General features: G+C 39.9%; 1 protein-coding gene across 4 annotated transcripts in view; it reads right to left on the bottom strand.

Moving 5' to 3' along the window:
• Positions 1-6,154: 6,154 nt before the first annotated feature.
• c14h11orf54 (chromosome 14 C11orf54 homolog) overlaps positions 6,155-22,456 on the bottom strand; it is a 26,511-nt gene continuing 10,209 nt past the window's right edge. For 2 of the 4 annotated variants that reach the window (XM_069911420.1, XM_069911423.1), the window contains 6 exons: positions 21,340-21,413; positions 19,875-19,976; positions 18,948-19,124; positions 15,145-15,294; positions 10,753-10,866; positions 6,155-8,824 (listed from right to left, as the gene is read on the bottom strand). In XM_069911420.1, coding sequence (XP_069767521.1) covers positions 8,669-8,824; positions 10,753-10,866; positions 15,145-15,294; positions 18,948-19,124; positions 19,875-19,976; positions 21,340-21,413 — 773 coding nt within the window. In that variant the 3' untranslated portion in view covers positions 6,155-8,668. The remainder of the gene's footprint in view (positions 8,825-10,752; positions 10,867-15,144; positions 15,295-18,947; positions 19,125-19,874; positions 19,977-21,339; positions 21,414-22,456) is intronic. The other 2 variants (XM_069911421.1, XM_069911422.1) reach the window with 2 other exon arrangements.

The following is a 22,456-nucleotide window of genomic DNA, read 5'->3' as shown; positions in this document are numbered from 1 at the left end:
CACAAAAGCAAGCTGGAATTTATCTAATCCCAAACCTTTCAGAGGTTGCAAACTACCCAATAAAAATACTTGTACAGATATTCTAAAAACGATTGAATTTTCTTCCAAAAAGATTGTATATGTATACATAACTAAACAGCATGAAAAAAGTTCCGACCATATCACCACATCTAAAACACAAATCTGATTCATTAAAACCCTATTTTTTTAATTTTTCAGGTGTCAAATATAATTGATGTAAAAAATTCTAATTAATCATTGCATAACATGCATTTATCAATCTAGTTACACTATCATAACAGATATCTAACCAATCATCCTCGGAAAAAATAAAACCAATATCCGCTTCCCATTTAATTTTAGATCTATCCCAACCCTTTTTATCCATACCATCCTGTAATAGTTGATACATAAATGAAATATAACCCTTCTCTGGTACCTTCATAAAAGTCTCAAATTTAGTCATTTTAGGTAAAATCATATCCCTACCAAAGATCGAATTTTACCAAAGATCGAATTTGATAATAAAGAAATAAAGAGTTCTTATCAATACCAAAATCTTCCTTCCCTCGTCTGATTAAAAGATAAAAACTTACCCTCTTTAAAACAATCTCCCAAATTTTTCACACCTTTAAATCTCCAATGCAATAAACTTTGATTATGTATTGAAAAAGAAATAAGTTGATTATTATACAACGGAGTCAAAGCCAATAATTTACCCCTCCATTCTCCCACTCAGGCCCACTCCCTTGCTTTCTCCCCATAACCTCCGACTATTCAGACACTTATCAATCTCTGCCCTAAATACACCCAACAACTTGGCCTCCACAGCCACCCTTGGTAGCACATTCCAGAGGTTAATTCTATCACATCATTTCTCAGCCTCATTCATTCCCAAGAAAACATAACCAACCTTTCCATTCTCTCCCTATAATTTAAGTTCTCCAATTCAGTTGACATCCTACTGAATCTCCTTTGCCTTCTCTCCTTAAGCCATACTGGTGTCCGTCTCTCTCTGCACCACTGCTGTTCTCCATGCCTTGTGGTTAACTTCTCTCGATGACCCTACTGTAAAACATCATGAGAAGTTAGACTCTGAAACCCTCCACAGACTTCAAACTGTTGCTGTTTCCTGTTCTGGACAAAAATCAATTAATCACACAAATATATATTTTTGTTGTGTAAACTGGGTCATATGGGAGGAGATTATTGTGGTGGTATGAGGTATTACAGCACTGGAATAACTGTATGCACTGGCCTGGACCGTCCCTTCCTTCTCTCTGACCCCTCCCAGGAGATTCCCTAATAAAGGTCCCAACCCCAGATCATTTCCTGCTCAGATCCAGGCCAGATGCTCTCTGAGCCCCAGCTAGCGTCCAAGCTTATAAAAGTCTTTTGACTCTGATCTACTACCTCGTGGAGTCATTTGATTTCCCATCAATTATTTATGAGCTATACCTCCTCAATCTCATTACAAATTTTATTACCAAGAAAACGACTAGTTTGTGGTCCAATACATTATTTTTGTTTTAGTTTAACAAAACTACTACAGAATCAAAGCCTTTGAGAAAATTATGGGTCTAGCAACAGGTCAAATATGTTCATAAAAACCAACTGTGCATCTATTTAATGTCCAGGGTTTTCCCACAAAATAGCATGAATGTTAGGTCACATAAATTGACACAATTTGACCGGAAATGATAGCTCATCCATATTCTATGCACTCCATTCAAAGCTTTAACTTTCTCATTTCCCCATTCTCAATTAACATTTGTAGGTAAACTGTTTTGCTTGGTGCTGAATGAGTTCTTCTTTAAATTCTGTTACCTGTAATAAAATGGTGGAATTCTCAATAAAGCATTACATCACAAAGTACATGGCAAATAGGGCAATTGGCAGAGAAATCAAAATGCAGATCTAACCAGTTTTCCTAAGATGCAGATTTTTCTTTCTTGGTGAAGTCCTTTGTAAAACAAGCAACATAACCTAAGTATCCCTCCCCTTCTCATGGAGGTCCCAGGTCCTATGCTCTGCTGTGATTCCAGGAGTTCTCAATGACAGTTGCTCCCGGGCCAATTTCCTCAATCTCCCACACAGCGCTCCTCAAGGCACATTTTGCTGGAAATGAAAGCATTTGATACAAATCTGGTCAGACTTAGAAGCACACTGAGAATACCTGAACTCGCAGCGTCCAAATAGGGAGTAAAGATGAAAACTTTGCATTGGAATGATATTGAAGATAGGCAGAGTATTTTGTTTCATCAACTCTTGATCTCAGTGGGAAAAAAAAATCTCTTCAAGGCAAATAAATGAACCCTGTCCTTTGAGGATGAAGGAAAATCTATTCCATAATTAATGTGTTCCAACTAAGACAAATTTTCTCATAATAATTGATGCAAGAAAATAATTTGATTTGAAAATGCATCATGAAGTCTTTGACAAATGCATCATTCAGAAAAAAAATACGAAATAATGCTGCATTTTTTCATACTATGGGAATCGGTTTATGTGACAATTTAATAACTACAAAAAAATGATTATTCCAGACTGCAATCTAACATCACTGAACCATGTAAAGAGTAAATGTAGCATTTAATGTCAAAAATGAATCAGGCTGTGAAACTTGTGCGCTCAAAATTGTGGAACACATTAGCCTGCAAGCATCAAATTTCTTTTAAAATAAAAAAAAGTCTAGTTCATGAAAAGTTGGCAATTAATCTTTGAAATCAACCTTGGGGAAAAAAAAATACACGTGAATACGAATTGTACAAACTTCATCTTCCTGGAAAAATATTTAAAAGCAACATAAAAAGGCCCTCCGAGAATGAAGTAGAATTAATATTTTGAAGCTAATTGTTGATACATGGAACATTGTTGCTGAACTGCATCCCCTTGCAACAGAATCAGGATTAAGAAAGCTAATATTAAATTTTTTCAAAATATTTTCCATTAGCTTTTTATTTTTCTGGTGCTCCAATACCAAAGTTGCAGAAACATTAACGGGTTCCTTACTCAGGATAATGTTCAGTGTCCACTATTTGGGAATAAAGATGGGCTTTATCCAGTTGAAATAAAACAACATTTGTAGTTTTACTAGACAAATAAAGGCGGAGTCATGGAAAACTCAGGTTTATGCTATTTTTTTTTAACCAATCCTTTGAATCCCAAATATTAAAGATTATGTTTTATCAGAAGCTGGAGAAGAATTCGATTTTCTTTTAATCGTGACTTATTCCATCCATATTGGCTCATTGTAAGCTCACTGATTAAAACTTTTTTAGGTCTGAATTGATTAAAAAACAAATGTTATTATTACATTTGTGGTCTTCTCACTTTTATGCATCTTTGCAACTAAAATTACTAAGTTCCCAGATATTTCTTTTCCACTTGGTCAGTAGAGAAACATACCATAGGACACTACAACACAGGAACAACCCCTTCAGCCCTTCTCGACTGTGCCAAACTGTTATTCTGCTTTATTGCCACTGAGCTCAAGTCAAGTCGCCTTTATTTATTGTTCATAGCATGCTGACATAGTAAAGACTCCAGGACCACGGAGCATATTTACTTAAAAATAAATTAGAAGTTAAGCACATTAAAATATTAAGAAATAAACAGTAAAAGTTCATGGTATCCTATCAACATCCGCTCTGGGAATTCAGGAGCCTGATGGCTTGGGGAAATAACCGTTGCCCAATCTGGACGCAAGGGCCTGAGTACTACGATACCTCCTTCTTGATGGCAGAAGGGAGAAGAGTTTACTTGAAGGGTGTGTGAAGTTCTTCACAATGTTTACTGCCTTTTGCCTGCATGGAGTGTTGTAGATGTTCTGCATAGTAGGACGAAAGCCCCCAATGATCTTTTCTGCTGACTTCACGGTCCTCTGCAGGATCGCGCGGTCCGAGGTGGTACAGCTTCCAAACCAGACGGTGATGCAGTTGCACAGGATGCTCTCAATATATCCTCTGTACAATGTAGTGAGGATGATGATGGACTTTCTTCAGCCTTCACAGGAAGTAGAGGTGCTGCTGGGCTTTCTTGACTATGGAGCTAGTGTTAAGGGACCAGGTGAGATTCTCCATCAAGTTCACTCCTCAATGGTGGAGCTGTCGATGATCAGCGGAGCGTGGTCCACCCGGACCCTGCTGAAGTCAAAAACAATCTTTTGTTCTCTTTTAAATAAACGTTCAGATACAGGTTGGCTCCGCACCAGTCCAATAGCGACTGCACCTCATCTCTGTACGCTCACTCGTCATTCTTACGGATCAGGCCCACCACGGTCGAGTTGTCAGCAAACTTGATGTGGTTCAAGCTGTGGGTCAGCAGAGCGAATACCAGTGGACTAAGCATGCAGCCCTGGGGTGGGGGGGTGGGGGAGGTGCCATGCTCAGTGTGATGGACTTGGAGATGCTGTTTCCAATCCAGACTGCCTGAGGTCTCCCAAACAGGAAGTGAAAAATCCAATTGCAGAGGGAGGTGTTTAGACCCAGCAGGCTCATCTTCCTTATCAGGTACTGAGGTATGATTGTGTTGAATACCGAAATGAAGTCAATAAACAACATTCATACATACGAGCTGCACCCAGATCACATCCCTCTATCCCTGTACCTCCAAACTCTGTCTAAAGTAACAAAATGTTACCAATTTAGCTGGCAGCTTGATCCACACTCCCACCATCCTCTGCATGAAGGTGCTCCAATATTCCATTTAAACTTTTCCCCTTTCATCTGGTTTTTAAATCTCACCTAACTTCAGTGGATAAAGCCTGCTTTCATTTACTTTCTTAATACAGATCAATTTGTATACCTCTATCAAATCTCCTCTCATTCTTCTACACTCCAGGGAATAGTCCTAACTGGTTTAATCTTTCCCTGTAACTTAGTTCTTCAAGTCCCAACAACATCCTTGTACATCTCCTCTTCACTCTTTCAATCTTATTGACATCCTTCCTGTAGTTAGGTGACCCAAACTGCACACAATATTCCAAATGTGGTATCACGGGCATCTTGTACAACTAACATTTCGGGCTTGAGCCCTTCATCAAGGTATGAAAAAATGTCAACAAAAAGGTGAATGGGGTGGGTAAGGGGAGGAGAAGCACATCCCACAGGTAGGAGGGACCAGGGAGAGAGGACACAGCAGCAAGTAAGAGGAGGAGGGATTTAATCGGTGAATATGGAGGTGGGGGGTGGAATGAGCTGATGGAAACAAGGGAGAATAGGTTAGCACTCATCTGCCCATGCCCCCTCTGCCCCCAGATGCAACCAACTCTGAATTCCCCTTGTCCTTACCTACCACCCCACCAGCCTCCAACACATAATTTCCAGCACTTATGTGATCCATGACATCTTCCCCTCTCCCACCTTCCATAGGGACTGTTCCCTCTTGCCCTCATCCCTCCCCACCAATTATCTCCCCGTGGCCACAGAAGGCGCTACACTTGCACCCACACCACCTCCCTCACCACAGCCTAAAGCCCCCAAACAGGCCTTTCAACTGAAGCAGAACTTCACTTGTGTCCACAGAATTGATCTACTGCATCCAGTGATCCTTCTCTACGTTAAACACTGGCCGCAGGCTGGAGGATCACTTCGCTGAGCACCTTGCCTCTGTCCACATTAATGACAGGGATCTCCCAGTGGCCAGCCATTTCAACTCTGCTTCCCATTCCCATACTCACATGTCTGTCAATGACGTTGTGTACCAACACACCAAGACCATGCGTAAATTGGAGGAACAACACTTGATTTTCCATCTGGTCCCTCTCCAGCTGTATTAACATCAACTTCACCAGTTTCTACTACCTACACTCCATTCTCTCTCCCTTCCCCTTGTCTTCTTTCCCTCAGCACTTTCCCTATTCATAGTGCCATCCCTCCTCCCCCTACTTGTTGCTGTGCACTCCTCCCTTCTCCACCTATTACCTCTTGCCTTTGGGTCTGTGCTCTTTCCCAAAAAAAACACCGTCAGCTCCTTTTATCAGCTGTTTAAAGCCTGTTCGTAGCCATCAGATCAGGCCCAGGCAGTAGGACCCCGAAGAGCAGTGCTGTGTCTCTGCTGCCCACTCTCCCATGTCCGCACCAGCCATTACAGCAACATTTTTTTTGTGTCATCCAATTTCCACAGAGAGAAAAAAAAATCACAATTATGCCAGTTTTTTTCTTTTAAAATTTTTTTTTATTGATTTTCAGTAACAAGTTTGTACAATTATGGAATGTTACAGAAAAAAAGATTTAAAAAGCACTGCAAGAATAAACATACAAATTCCCAAAGCACAGCCCGATAAAGAATAGATATGATAAATTTAAATTTTTCAAACAAGGTTTGAAGTTAATATTGATGAAAGAAAGTAGCTCACTCTGAAGTGCGACCACACGATGCCAAAGTTCTGTATTAACACTGAAGCTAGAGGTTATAGTAATTGTCCATGAACGGGACCCATAACATTTGGAATCTAATGTTTGAATCATTAATTGCATATCTGACTTTTTTCTGAATTTGAACAGGACACGTCCCTTAGTCATTGTGCATGAATAGGTGGGGTATTATCTTTCCACAAACAGCATGTCTGACTGGCAAGGATAAAATATGACATTTAATTGGAGTTAGTAAAACATAGTCTTCTCCAAGACTTCCAAACAGAACAACTAAGGGATTTGATTCTAATTTTAAATTGAGAATCACTGATAATACTGAAAAACCGCTCTCCAATATTTTTCCCAAACTGAGGCATGTTCAAAACATAGATTAAAGAAGCATCACCTATTTGCATTTGTCACAACGAAGATTTATAACTGAGTAAAACAAGATCATTCGAGTTTAGACGTGTGGACTCTAGGTACCACTTTGATTTGCAGCAGACAATGGCGAGCACACAGAGATGTAGTGTTAATCAGCCTGAAAATAAGAGTCCCAAACCTCATTGAGCAGCAAAAGGTTCAAATCCTGCTCCCAATCATTCTTAATTTGGACTGAAGGGGGCACATCTTAGACCAGTCAATTTGTCATTTAGAACAGATATTAAACTTTTAGTGGAAGAAAAAGAAATGCATCAAGAACATTCACCTCAGAAAATCTCGAGGAAAATTGGGGATCTGAGATTGAATAAAATCCTGATTTGTAAATATATGAAAAAAAAAGCATTTGGTAAATTGAATTTTCCAACCCATTGTTCAAAAGATGCAAAAAGGGTATTTCAAACATTTAATACCCAACCTACACCAATCATTAAAAGCCGAATCCTGCAAGAAAGGATGAAAAAGGTAATTGGACAAAATGGGGCATGCAAGAGAAAAGCCCTGAAATCCAAGATACTGTCTAAACTGCACCCATATTCTCAAACTGGATTTAACAACCGGATTGTACGTTAGTTTATATGAAGCAAGAGAAAGAGAGGATCCAAGAAATACTGAGATAGAATTAAATTTCTGGTGGAATTTAATTCCATTTCTACCCAAGCAGGATGGTCAATTCGATTAGGAAATTGTAACAAGGTTACATATATTGACTCCCAAATAATAAAATCTGAAATTAGGAAGCGCCAAACTATCATTCCTTTTAGTCTTTTGAAGATGAGCTTTATTTCAACAGACGATGAAAGGGAATCAAGTGAGTCAAAAAATTAATTTAGGAATAAAAATTTGGAGAGACCGAAAGACACGAAAATATAGGTAGAATGTTCATGCTAATTGAATACGACCATCAAAGAGATTAGATAAAGGAGACCATTTTGTTAAAGACAGTTTCACATGCTAAAGTAGGGAAATTTTCCCCAAAAAGAGGTTTATGATTTTTTGTGATTTTTATGCCAAATTGATCTTTCACAATCTTAAAAGGAAAATTAGAAAACGTTAGTACAGGAGAATTTAAGGAAAAAGTTCTCTCTAATGCAGATTTAATTTACACCCTGAAAGCATGTCAGTTCTAATTTGAAATTGGTAGAAAAGGAAAATGAATTAGATTTTTCCTATTTCACTGACAAAAATTCATTAACAAATAATTGACATTTGATTTTCCATATCAAAGTCTTAATTATTTCATCTTGGACTATCAAATTTTTTTAAGTATTTCAAAATGACTCAAGACAAAAGCTAACAAGATTTCAGAACAAAGCATGGGTCTTAATTACTTTTATATTATTCACAAATATTGATATTGCAAACACTAAATGATTGAATCTTAATACGGATCCATAAGTAATAACAAAAAGTCCTCAAATGTTCACTTCAACTGGAGCACTTACTGGAGCATTTAATGCATCTGTATCTTTCCCACATAATCCTGAACGACATTTTATACAAATTAGACACCATATCAATCAAGGGGTCCATTTTTGTCCCAAGGCTACTTTACCCTCATTTACCATTAAACTATTGGAAAAAAAATCACAGTAACTACTTCAAATTCATTTTGTTGGCAGTGAAAACTTTCACTAGACAATCTAAATGAATAATAAATGCCATAATTATCTTTTCAAACTAAACCTGACATAATAGGGAATTTTAATGCACTCGTCTCTCACTGCAACTGAAATCCTTATCATTATATTTTTCAGAAATCATTATAACAGCACGAATGTTTCAACATTAACCTGCATTCCATGAACTGAAAGCCTTTTTATATATACATGTTAAAATGATTGCCAAAAACATTATTAATCATGTCAGATTCAAATTTTCTTTGGTCGGTCAATGCGATAAATGTAGTCTGCTGGCAAGAAGTAGCCCAGGTATTCTACAGTGTCTGGGGTGGTGTCATAGTGGAAGTGTCCACCCTCTCCATGATGGCTGAAGCAATGGGTATGTTCGACCCGAAGGTCAAATCCCTTATAGTTAAAAAAAAAAATCATTTATTTATTTATTTATTTATTTTTAAAGTGTTTTGTTAGTTAATAGGTTTTGAATACTATATAGTAAAAAGAGTAACATTTAAAATAAGTTAAAATTTTTGGTGGAAAGTTGCAAAGTCAACATTACAATAAACGTATCTTCTTTGTTTAAAACCAAGATATTAACAGCAATGCTGTTATCGGTTTCAACAGCCCCAAGATTCATTTTGATCACAACTGAAATAAAAACACAATGTTGTCGAAACCCTGCAGGCCAAACAATGTACCTGTACTTTATGCAAGCAAAGATACACAAGCAACCAAGTAACCAATGTTTCAGTCCTGAGCCCTTCAAGGTATGACAAAATGTAGGCAGGTGCTCAAACATTTTTGACCCGCTGAGTTTGTGTTTTAACTTCATCCACAGTGTCTGTAGACTTTGGTGTTTTAATCTTTACTGATTTTATTATTGCAGCTTCTACCATGAAAGAGCAACACATCGTCATCAGTGGGAAGCGGATCAGTTAGAAACCAAAGCCATTGTAGCTACAGACAGATTGCCATCTGAGAACCAAACTCCAATTCAAATAAATTGAGAGATGCATCACCTGCCCTTTAAATTTCTTCCCCTTTCCTTATCTTGAAGCTTCAATTCACCATTGAATTAGTGTACATCTGCTTGCAATGGGATTTGTTCTACTTTGGGGAAACCAAAAGGCAATGAGTTGGGGTATCCCAGAGTTTCCAGCTCCCTGCATCTTTAGGCCCCTCCATACAGTCAAAAAACTTGAGTGTCAAGGTTGTGATTCTCAAAATAAAAAATTTTAATTAAAAAAAAAGGTTGTGATTCTCCGCCCTTGCGCCAGGGGACTTACCTCCAAGGTGCCCACTGCAATCCCTCTCGGGGGAAGGGTCAGCGGCAGAGCGCTGTGTCCCGCACCCAACATCAATGTACTGCCGCTGGAAGTGGCTGGCTGATGATGTCATCAGCCCGCAACCCATCTCACTCACTCACTCACCCCTTTCCCTCCATGGGCAGGGGCAGCCAGTGCAATTAGCGCCCAGTTCAAGAAAATCCCTGTCAGGTTTGGTTTTTAGACCGCAGTCGTGTAACGGCACAATCGAGGGACTTTGCCGCCACACAGGGAGTCTAAAAAGGAATATGCAGGAATTCTGAGTAGATTCCTGCTCCGCAATTTATCCTGCAGGACCCCTACAATTTTTTGGAGGAAGCTTGCAGTGTAAATCGTAATGGAAAAATTCATCGATGGTCATCCGCTCTACTGCATGCCCAACCACTGGGGCTGTTGCTCTCAGGTACTTGCAGTCTAAAAAGACGCCCACACAGGCAGTAATTATGTTAATTTTTCCCTCAATTTTTCCAAGATTGCAGTCTGAAAACCATAAATGACACTCTCCCGAAGTAACACGGTTGTTTTATGGGAGTAAAACACATAACTTGATGAAGGACTCAAACGCAAAGCATTAGCGATACATCTTTATTTTTGCTATAGAAAGTACACGGTTTGTCCCACTGAGTTTCTCCAGGACTGTGTTTTAACTTTGGTTTTACTTCCTACTCACATTATATTCTTTCCATCCATTCCTTAACCCTTACAATCATATTGCACAAGTCACCCTTCACCTCCCCCTACCCATCTTGCATCTCTCAATTTCCCCTGGCCCGATCTCAAGAGTCAGTCTCTTTGTCAGGTGCTCAAGGACATAGCAAAAGACCCCTCTCCCCAAAAAATCTTCATAAAGGTTCACATCACATTAATTATTCCATTAAAATAATCACAGATTTTTTTTAAATATCAGACTCTAAGTTACAAAAATCAAATAGCCAAGCATTTTTTAAACTTTGAATATGAAGTCCTTGAATATGTAACATTTGCAATTGACAGTCAATCTTTATTACTTACCAGGTCATGTGACACAAACACTGATTGGCAGATGAGGGGTGCACTCATATCAAAGAATTTTAGCCAATTGTTTAGCTCCTCATCACTGTTCAAAGGACAGGAAGAAAACTCAGGCTAGAAAACAAAAATTAAATCAAGACCTTTAAAGCCAAAGAGGCTTTCACTGGAGCAGCAGTAGCCCCTTATCTTGTACTATGTCATATTTTGTTAGTGCACACCCATTTTGTATTAAAGACGACTTTTTCAGCTACACAAGGAACAATTAGCTGGACCCAAAGCAAAAGTGGCTCCAAGTGCTGGAGAAGTTTATCGGAGATTCAGGTTCTCCTGATCAGTTGGTAATAATTCATACCTTGGGAGTAAGCAATAGTTCTGTTGAACCACCCAGTTGTGCAGCCCACCTAGTTGGAGTGATTATGTCTTTTTTTTCCCCCCTCGAGTAAAAGACAAAAGTCTGCAGACACAGTGATTGAAGTAAAAACACAATGCTGGAGAAACTCAGCAGGTAGTTTATGCGGCAAAACCAATGCTTCAGGCTTGAGCCTTTCAAGGTATGACAAAATGTGGGCAAGCGCCCAAAACAAAATTGTGGGGGGAGGCGCAATCCCACAGGTAGGAGGCAACTTTTTTCTTGCTTGCTCAGGGATGTAGAACATTTAAGAAATCTTGTCCCATCAGCTCTTGCTTTTATAACAGGGCAGAGCAGCGATAAGTTAATTAAATGAGGTGATTTTTTGGCATGCTGGATAAGTTTCCCTTAAGGTGGCACTTGGCTCAAATTGGTTCAAAGGTTACATGACCCAACCCCAGCAACGCTCGCGCATCCATTCCTATTTCCTAGCGATAATTGGTGATGCATCTATTACCAATTACCTCAAGAAAATGGAAGTATGTGCTCAATGCATACATTTCCCTTGAGAGTTTGTTTTGCATTTCCTCTCTGAAATGAATGCCAAGAAGGAGATTATTTCTTTAACTTGTTCACAGGAGGCGCGAGGATTGCTGGCAACACCAAGATTTACGATCCATCGCAGAATGGCATGACCCAAGGAGGTAATTAAGAGTCTGAAGTCACATATTGGTCAGACCAAGCAGAAATGGCAGATTTTCAGCCCAAATAACATTAGTAAATCAGACAATTTAAATGATGCAATGATATTTTCATGGTCACCATTCCTGAAGCTGGAAAAAAAAATTTCCCCCCTCCCCCCTCAACCCCTTAATGATTTTTTCAATTCTTTGAACTTAAATTTCACTGCTGCCAGGGTGGAAATTGAATTCTAGTTTCAACAAATGATCCAAATTTTTGGCAACAAGTCCAGTACTCAACAATAGCAGGGCCCATTCTCAGGAACTAGCAACACACTCCTGATGAAGAGCTCAGGCTTGAAACGCTGATTTTCGTTTACTTCCCATGGATGCTGCACGATCTGCTGAGTTTCTCCAGCACTTCTGTGAACTGCACAAGACCCCAGATCTACAGGCTTTTGTTTACCTCCATGAAGTTATCCATTTCCAATTTTAATATTCCATCTATGCATCTAAATACAGTAAAAGCCCGATTATCCAGAATTCACGCAAACAGCTAAAAGAAAAATCAGAAAATAAATAAGTAAAAAAAGTACATCGATTTAAAATTGGCATGCTTCACCAATCCATCCAACACACAATTTCAAGCAACCAGAAAATTCACTGATCCAGCATCTACCAATCCCCTTAGGTGCCGGATACAAAAGGGTTTTACTGCACAACCAGCTTCTCCAGTAATTCTGGTCACATGCAACAAAAAAAAAAACATTTGTGTTAAAGTTATCACATCAACTTAATAAAAACTTTAAATATCTGGCTTTGGAGATCAGTTCCCCACTGTTCCTCGGCATGCGGAACACAGGATTCCAAAGTAGGCAGGAGAGCTTCAGGACATCCTTGTACAAGGTGTTCCCCAAAAGCCCAGAGCTTTAACTGTAGTCAAATCCTCCCAGAAATAATCAAATGTTAACCATTCCTTCCACACCCATCTCATAAGCCATTTTTAGGTGGCCAAAATACCCTGATGTAAAGCCACACATTCTACCCCTATGTGGCTGTCGGGAGGTCACCTGAAAGTGGAGAACCCGGCCAGGAGGAGCACCTACCCTGTAGGTATAATCTCCAGCTCTGAGAATCCCCCCCCCGTTGCACCTGAAAGCAGCAGTGGGACCTCGGCCACAGTCCACAGGACCCTGCGTTCGCTCGGACACGGCTCTCCTTCAGCCGGCACGCTCAGGTGACAGAAAGGCATCTTCTCCACGGCCACCTGAACGTCCCAGCTGCACCCCCCCAGCCGCGTCTGCCAGCGCATTATCTGCGTCCAAGCACCTGAAAGCGGCTGGAGATGCTGATTTCTCCAGATATTTGATTCGAATTTCTTTTCCTGCAGCCTCCCATCTTCAGAAATTAAATATTTATAATAGGATATTTGTGCCTTAATGTGTCCAGTGGTTCTCAACCTTTTTCTTTCCACTCACGTACCACTTTAAGTAATTCCTATGCCATCAGTGCTCTGTGATTAGTAGGGATTACTTAAGGTGGTCTGTGAGTGGAAAGAAAAAGGTTGAAAACCACTGTTTTAATCGTCCCTCATTGACTCGTTATGTGCACGGTTTCCTGACTCCAAAGGAAATGGACCAATGGCCCATTTCTCAAGTGCAATATTTCAGTAACAGTTGGGTCTCGAGCAGTGATTCTCAACCTTCCCTTCCCACTCACAGGCCACCTTCAGCAATCCCTTACTAATCAGAGCACTGATGGCAAAGGGATTACTTAAAGTGGTACGTGAGTGGGAAGAAAAAGGTTGAGAACCACTTGTATGATCTGAACAATGGTGACTTTTTAATACATGTTGTACATTAAAAGTAACCAGTAAATAAATAGTTACATCCTTCAGAGGCATGGGGAAACTTTATCTTAAAAATAAGTGACAAATTATTCATGACTCCCCTTTGAGAGAACATGGCTTTCATTTACATTAGCAATTTGTTAGAGTTAAGAACTGAGAAATCTTGAATGTAGTCAGAAACTCTACTATATCTTGTATTTAACAAAACACAAGGAGGCCATTTGGCCCACTTGTTCTATTCTACTCTTTATTATCCTGTTACAGAAATCTACAGCACAGTACAGGCCCTTTAGCCCACAGTGCTGTGCCGACCTAATTACCTACTCTAACTAACTGTCTAGAATTTCACTTCTGCATAACCCTCCATTCTTCTCAGTTCCATGCACCTATCTAATGGTCTCTTAAAAGATCCAGCTTTCACCTCACGGATATTTACAGCATTTTCTTTTTTCGTCCCAGATTTCATTCTATCTATTTCAGATGATGATTGGACAATTTAACTCTTCCCCAAATCCAGTTTGGATGCTTCAGCTCCCCCCCACCCCCCCCACCCCCTCCCCACCATCCTCAATCACATTGCAGAGCAATCACAGGTTACCATGCAACTTTCCAGCCTCCCCTCCATATCATAGACTTCCCTCGTGCTCTCTCTCTCTCTCATGTAATTACTCCACTAGGTCACCCAGTGAACTTCTATATTAAGCAGTCCAAAGCTACAGTCTAACCTTCCAAGTTCGTAATGCAGAGAGACAAGATCTCTTAGTGTACATATTAGTATATTAAAGCGGTCTTATACTCGCACTGCTGTTGTGGTTATTGTCAGTACACAAACCCATCAACTTTTCACCTACAGCTTCTAGAACGCTTCCACCAGCGTTGTCTCCGCTCCATCCTCAACATTCATTGGAGCGACTTCATCTCCAACATCAAAGTACTCGAGATGGCAGAGGCCGACAGCATCGAATCCACGCTGCTGAAGATCAAACTGCGCTGGGTAGGTCACGACTCCAGAATGGAGGACCATCGCCTTCCCAAGATCATGTTATATGGCGAGCTCTCCACTGGCCACCGTGACAGAGGTGCACCAAAGAAGAGGTACAAGGACTGCCTAAAGAAATCTCTTGGTGCCTGCCCCATTGACCACCGCCAGTGGGCTGATATCGCCTCAAACCGTGCATCTTGGCACCTCACAGTTCGGCGGGCAGCAACCTCCTTTGAAGAAGACCACAGAGCCCACCTCACTGACAAAAGGCAAAGGAGGAAAAACCCAACACCCAACCCCAACCCACCAATTTTCCCCTGCAACCGCTGCAACTGTGTCCGCCTGTCCCGCATCGGACTTGTCAGCCACAAACGAGCCTGCAGCTGACGTGGACATTTACCCCTCCATAAATCTTTGTCTGCGAAACCAAGCCAAAGAAAGAGAAATACTCTTCAATGTCTCTGCAGTCCACTTATCCTCAACTTCTCTATATGTAATTTCAGTAGCAAAGACTAGATACACTGGTACTTACCATAATATGAATCTTGGCTTTTCCTTTCTGAATTAGGAAAGTCCCTCCCACTCCTACTGGTTTATCACCAAAGTGCTTTTCAAGTGTTTCCCTCATGCAGCTGACAAAGTTATTCTGTCCTGTTCTTCTGCAGCTCCTTACTTCGACAACCTAATCAACAAAAGCATCAGGTCACACCACAAATCAATCCGAAGCACCTCCTTAACGTCCTATTATAAACCCACTGATTTTGAATACATGCACTGAAATTGCACTGGTGCAGCATTAACCCACAAATATAAAATCTATATCGAACTAAATAATTCTTTATCATTTTGAACTGATAATGAGCTTTACTACCACACACTTCATAGCATAAAAATCTGACAAAAACAAACAAAATTAGTTATTAAAATTATGGTCCAATGGAGGATGCAGATTACACGAAACAAAGATGTTGCTTCCTGAACACCTTTGGGTGCATTTTATGGATTTTGGGCTTTTGATCACAAAAAATCACTTTACAATTTTCCTATTATGTATCTTTTTTTAAAAGATCTAACCTAATTTTGTGATTTCTTGTCATACTAGTATATTGCCCACAAAGCAAGCTGTTTTGGTCAGTCCAAGCATGCCTGGGCATGCACTCAGTGCAGGTGCTTCACAAATGTTGTCTGATGCTTGGGCACGCTTAGTCAGGATAGATGCAGACAGGCTATAAAAGCAGCTCACATATCCATGCTGTTCCAGCTGATTGACAACGTGCTTTAAGCATGCAAAACTACAAAGTATAACAAGTCATTGACTATTGATTTTCTGCATTCACACTTGGACTTCCTCCTTGCCGATCTTTGTGCAATCACTGATGAACATGGTGAAAAGTTTCACCAGGACATTACAACCATGAAAGAACAGTTGGTATCAGGGCAACTGGAATCCATCAGTGCTGACCGACTATTGTTGGACACCAACACAAGAGGTCTCAGATGTTGAGTACAATCAAAAATCAATGGCAAAACATCTTTAGGTCACTTGAACTAATGCAATGTCTCAGCATCATAATGTGATTAAACATGCCTAATTCAATAAAAGTTCATTTAATGTTTCTCCAACTTCCTACGTGATGCAGCAAATCTGACATCTTTGTGTTCAGCTTGAAGTTGTCTATCATAATCCCCAATTTCTTTTCAGGAAGCAAACATTTGGAAAAAAATTTTGTTGTCCAGTGTAACAATATTAATATTTGGGGAGAATTTATAAGATTTAGAGTAGGTCACATACATACATACATTTTAAAACAGATCTTATTTGAAAGACTGAAGAATTCACATTGCAAAATCTCTGGAGAATGGAAGGCACCCTTTCACAAGTAGGTGTTAATTGAACTGACTGCATAAAATGCTTGACCATTGTTTTGTTGGAGTCATGCTGTCTATCAGTACCCTCCTGGTACTCCTGGATTATTTACCTAAAAATAACAACAGATGGGAGCAGAAGTTTTGTTCAGGAAGGTGGGGGTTTTGCAAGACATGAGTCACATGCTCTCTTTGAAGTTTCAGTTGGAAAAGAGAGAGTTAACAGCTCAGTCAGTCAGTGTGTGGGACACTGACAAGTAACTACCGGCACCACCTACGGCTCCTAGAACGCTTCCACCAGCGTTGTCTCCGCTCCATCCTCAACATCCATTGGAGCGCTTACATCCCTAACGTCGAAGTACTCGAGATGGCAGAGGTCGACAGCATCGAGTCCACGCTGCTGAAGATCCAGCTGCGCTGGATGGGTCACGTCTCCAGAATGGAGGACCATCGCCTTCCCAAGATCGTGTTATATGGTGAGCTCTCCACTGGCCACCGTGACAGAGGTGCACCAAAGAAAAGGTACAAGGACTGCCTAAAGAAATCTCTTGGTGCCTGCCACATTGACCACCGCCAGTGGGCTGATAACGCCTCAAACCGTGCATCTTGGCGCCTCACAGTTTGGCGGGCAGCAACCTCCTTTGAAGAAGACCGCTGAGCCCACCTCACTGACAAAAGGCAAAGGAGGAAAAACCCAACACCCAACCCCAACCAACCAATTTTCCCCTGCAACCGCTGCAATCGTGTCTGCCTGTCCCGCATCGGACTTGTCAGCCACAAACGAGCCTGCAGCTGACGTGGACTTTTTACCCCCTCCATAAATCTTCGTCCGCGAAGCCAAGCCAAAGAAAGAACTGAAAAGTGCAATCCAGGGAAAATTTTTGAAACTAAGAAAGCAAGTTCCAGAGCAGTAGATAGCTGGAAATGCTATCTGTCTGATGTTTCTCTTGAAATAGAGGAAGGAATGGAACACTGTGGTAGCTTGAAGAAAGGTTACCATCTAGAAGACCCTGATGGGGCAAGTTCCATCAACGAGTCCCTGAGGTTGACTAGTGGTGGTTACCCCAGTTGTGGAAATTCTGGAGCAACAAATATCTCTCTCTGCAAACCCTACAAGAACCTTCCTGAGCTGTAAACATTTACCTTTCAAGCACCAAGCCTGGTGAACTTTATACATGTTTAATTCTGTGCCCAGTATGGTGATTGCCTGCAACCAGAGAACTTGGAAGAAGGAGAAGTGAGATGGAACTGTGAACCAAAGAACATTTCTTAAATTTACACACATGTTCACTTAGAATTAGAAGGGGGTTAATTAGGTATTGAGTTAAGTTAATGTTTGATTCTATTTTCATATTTAAAGTTGATTAAAAATAACTTTTGTTTTGAAAGCCACTCGTCTTGGTGAATGTCTATTGCTGCTGGGTTTCAGCAACAATAATTGTAAATATTTCATCATCTCCAAGTTGGAAAGCAAATCTTTTCAGGTTTTATTTCCATAAATGTGTTAGTTTGGCATCAATGAGTCTTTGTTGCCTTCTTAGCTGCCAGTTCACATGGGAGATGATCCAACAGAATTATATCCTTCATTGGCCATGCGGGAGGTTACTTCATTCACTCACAAGAGTCACAATTTTCTCCAGTTCAACCAAACCATCTCAAATAACAAGCCAATTACTTTTGACCACCACAAGGGGAATTACTCTATCTTGGAAAACCCCTGGCTGCTCCCAGATGTTGAACTGGCCCACTTCAGGACCTTGCATTGTTGCAGACTCATGTGTGCCTTTGAAATGGTGTACATTTCACTTATTGAATTCCAGATCTAAAAGACTTTCTCAAACTACGCCCCACTTCCATCTTTCCACCCCAAGATCCTCATGGTTGTAGAACTTTAAAATTCTATGTAATTAATGTTATGGGAACATTAAAACTTGTCTCAATGACAACCACTGGACGGTTGAAGAAAAAAAAATGCAACTTGCTTACTAGTTTCCTTCAGAAAAGGAAATCTGATGGTCTGATCCACAAGGAACTTCAAACTCAAATGATTTTAACTCTGAACTGCCTCTTCATTGCATTGTCAGTGGTGTACGCCATCCAAGAGTAATTTAAGGGGGAACATTTTGATATTTTAATGACTCACCAACATGGTATGTACAGCCATATAAACAATGCCTTGGTGCCTGCCCCATTGACCACTGCCAGTGGGCTGATATCACCTCCAGCAACCTCCTTTGAAGAAGACCACAGAGCCCACCTCACTGACAAAAGACAAAGGAGGAAAAACCCAACATCCAACCCCAACCAACCAATTTTCCCTTGCAACCGCTGCAATCGTGCCTGCCTGTCCCGCATCGGACTTTTCAGTCACCAACGAGCCTGTAGCAGACGTGGACATAAATCTTCGTCCGCAAAGCCAAGCCAAAGTAAAAAAGAAAATAAACAATCCATTAAGTTAGTTTAATTCACCTTCCCAGGTCTCCCCTCACTGATGTACAAGTTAGCCAGCAAAGCAAAATCACAGGTCTTATACTTTTCATCATATTTTTCCAGGAGACATCCACCAGTAACTGGGTCTATTTTGGCACTGTAACTGTGATTCACCTCATCTTTGCCATTTCCTTTGGTGAAGATATTCGGCATAAGCTGAAGCAGAACACATTAAAAAAAAATTTTAAATAAATTGTATTAAACTTTTGGATTTAATTACAAAATGGTGCCAAGCATACTTTAGCAAGCGTCAACTATATTGCAAAGATTTCAATTAAAAAATCGTATATTTTTCATCAAAAAAAGTGAAAGCAGATCACACTTTCAGCTTTGTTGTCAAGGATGAATTTCTCAAGTGAATCGTTCTCAATTTGTATGAAAGGGAACAACACAAATATCAATTTTTAATGATTTTCAAATTAGCACACGATTCTTTTACGAGATACTGGTAATTCCAATTAAAACTGGCAGCAGTCAATACTTACTAAAGTTAACAAGGATCATAATCGTTTGACTCAGTAGAACACCAAAAAATGTAGTTCTATGATAGGAGTGGAGCATTAAATTGCATTGAAGTCACAAAATAATCTGGAGCCTAAAGTGATCCGTTTTACTAATGTACAGTAAAATTCCCATCATCTGAAATTCTCAAGCAATCAAGTAAAAAGAAAAATAGCAGAAAATAAATAGGTTTATTAAAAAAAAATACAAGGATTAAAACTGGCACCTCTAACAGTTAGTTTGCGAATCACACAACATGGAACCTCAAGCAATTGGCAAATACTCTTATCCAGCATCTACCAGAGACCACAGGTTCCGGATACCAAGTGTTTTACTGTATATTCATTTCACTGATCTCCTTGGTGTAAAGCAGTTTCTATCCACACTCAGTAGCAATATTTATACCTCTGCATTGACACCGACAGCTTTAAATGATGCTGCACTTGCTCCAAGAATGAAGGCACTAGGCAGTTCCACTCCTTCGGCGATAGTATTGAGATTGTAGATCTGCAATCATAAACAAAACCACATGGGTCCTATCACCTCTGTATCTATTTGTATATAATGCTAACGATTGGCTGAGAGCCATAGCCACACCTACTGGCCAGGTCATAAGGAGCTGCACCTAACCAGACCCAGGTCAGTCTGGACTAGTCGACCGCGATGTACTACGCTCCAGTTTTTTGGTAATAAAAGCCTTGGTTTGAATCTACAAGTCTTTGAGTCATTCGACGTGCATTTTTGTCACATCAAATTCCTTGTGATGCAAATGTTGGAAATACAAAACAAAAAATACAATGTTGTTAAGTGCTCTGCAGCATTGAGAAGGAGAGAAAGGATCGTCAATGCCTTGACTGGGACAGGAAAGGTGAGATGAGGAGAATGGCCTCTTTCTAAATAAGGTCAAGTACAATTACAGGAAAAAAAATTTGGTTTGCATGTTGGCTCTTCAAGTAGCATGGTTTCAGGGGTGAATAAAACCTAGTTGTTCTACCAGTAGCCAAGTGTTGTTGTTTTCAGATCAGTGGGGCTGGCGAATTCTTCTTGCTCTGCAAAGGACATTTCACACTAAGATAGTTGTGTGAAAAAACAAAACCAAAATTCTGCTAGGGATCATGATAGAATTCCCCCAATGGACGACAACGCTAAACGATATAGACGACCAATCCTACACTGAACCCAAGCCTGCTAGGAGCAGACCAGAGTACGCAACCCAATTTGTAGTGCGATCTTCCAGGACGGATGTGTACAGCAATTCATTTCTTCCCCTGAACAACTGAAGCGTGGAATAATCTTCACCTTACCATACAAACTGACCCAATTAAATTTAAGACAACACTTCTTCAAATATCTCCTCCTTAAGCACACCCTCCCCCACCTCAATTTAAATTCCAGATGGAATATTTTGGAGGATCAGTAACCTCGAACACCCAGAAATGTGGCCACAACTGCTCTATTTCATAGAAAATCCATTTTGACTGTTCAACTTTTTAAAAAATTTCTAGCCCACTGAATACTGGCAATTTACAAGATACAGAAAGAATATTGTAAATTGATAAATGTTTTTCAGGTTGAATTGTAACAGAATTCACAAAGTGATTTTATGATTGATAGCAGGAAATCTTTTCTCTCCTACACCCAGTCAGATCAATTGCTAGAAGCAAGTCTTATATAGGCAGTGCCGATAAAAGCCTGGGCAAGAGTTAATAGATCGCTATAATTCTTGACAGATCTTCTTTAATAGATCAGAAAGTCTAGCTCATCTTGGAGCCTTTGGGAAAAGTGGTGAGTGTTTCTCTACAGTGGTTAGAATTAGAAGATCAAATATAAGATCCAAGTGTAAGATTGGCCAAAGTGAAATCATTCGCACCTTATCTGTTTGTGGAAGGGGCAAGAGGTAAGGAACTCCACCCACATCTGCTATTCTGGGTTTTCCACAGAGACCTGCAAAAATAGTAATGGTTTAGTTCCAAAGCTTCAGTCGGTTAAATATTCTTTAATGTGAATGTCATGCTAAAATCAACCATAGAGAAAAGTTATGCAAATAATTTTAATGAAACAATACCTAATTTGTTAAAGGAATGCAAGAAATTAGCTCAGATTAGTTTTGGCTTTTGAACTGTCACCGACTTCAATTGAACCAATGTTGAGGACATGTATTTAAACGCAAGAAACCAGATGAATTTATTCACCACCGTAGTTGGATCCCCATTTTCATTAAATTTATTCCATTGTAAAGTAATTTCCTGCAAAAGTTTCATCCTCGTCAGCCATTCATTCAATATCAATGTATTTTTCATCAACTGCTCGACTAGCACCAACTCTTTCAGCCACTATGCGTCACCCTCCAGAATATCTTCCTTCAAATAACAGCTTCCCCATTGCTCATTTTCAAAAACACCCTTGCAATTGCTTTTTTTCACCCCTATTTCCCCCTTTGTTCAATTCTTTGGTTTTTCTGCCAATAACTCATCTTTAAACAGATTACTTTCTGTCTTCTGTATGAATCTCCTCCTCTAGACTTGTAACTTACCAAATCCCAGATTCCATCACTCTAGAAACTTCCCATATCTCTCTTTTTTCTGCAACTTAAAATGATTTTAATCCCCCTCCTTTGCTCAGAAAGGATAATGAAATAACATTTCTCTTTACAAAGAATGCTATGGAATTAAAATGTGTTAACTAATAATTAAAATTGGTTTATTAACACATTATTGAATGATTAATAGACCATTCAACATAGCTCGTGATGCTTTCAGGAAGTCAATAATGCATTACTTTGCAAAACATGATGAATACAATTCTACTTTAGATCAATACATCAAGAAGAATTTGACATTTCAAAATAACAACATTGTCAAATAGCAGAGCAAAAGTTAAAATGCAGAACCAAATATAACACATTCTGGCCATTCTGCCTTTCAATGAGGTCAGAGTTTATAATTTTCCGCAGCACCCTTTTCATGCACTCACCTTGTGTACCGCGA

Source organism: Narcine bancroftii, chromosome 14 (genome assembly GCF_036971445.1).
Source record: "Narcine bancroftii isolate sNarBan1 chromosome 14, sNarBan1.hap1, whole genome shotgun sequence".
Lineage (NCBI taxonomy): Eukaryota > Metazoa > Chordata > Chondrichthyes > Torpediniformes > Narcinidae > Narcine > Narcine bancroftii.
This window is presented reverse-complemented; position numbering and strand designations above follow the sequence as displayed.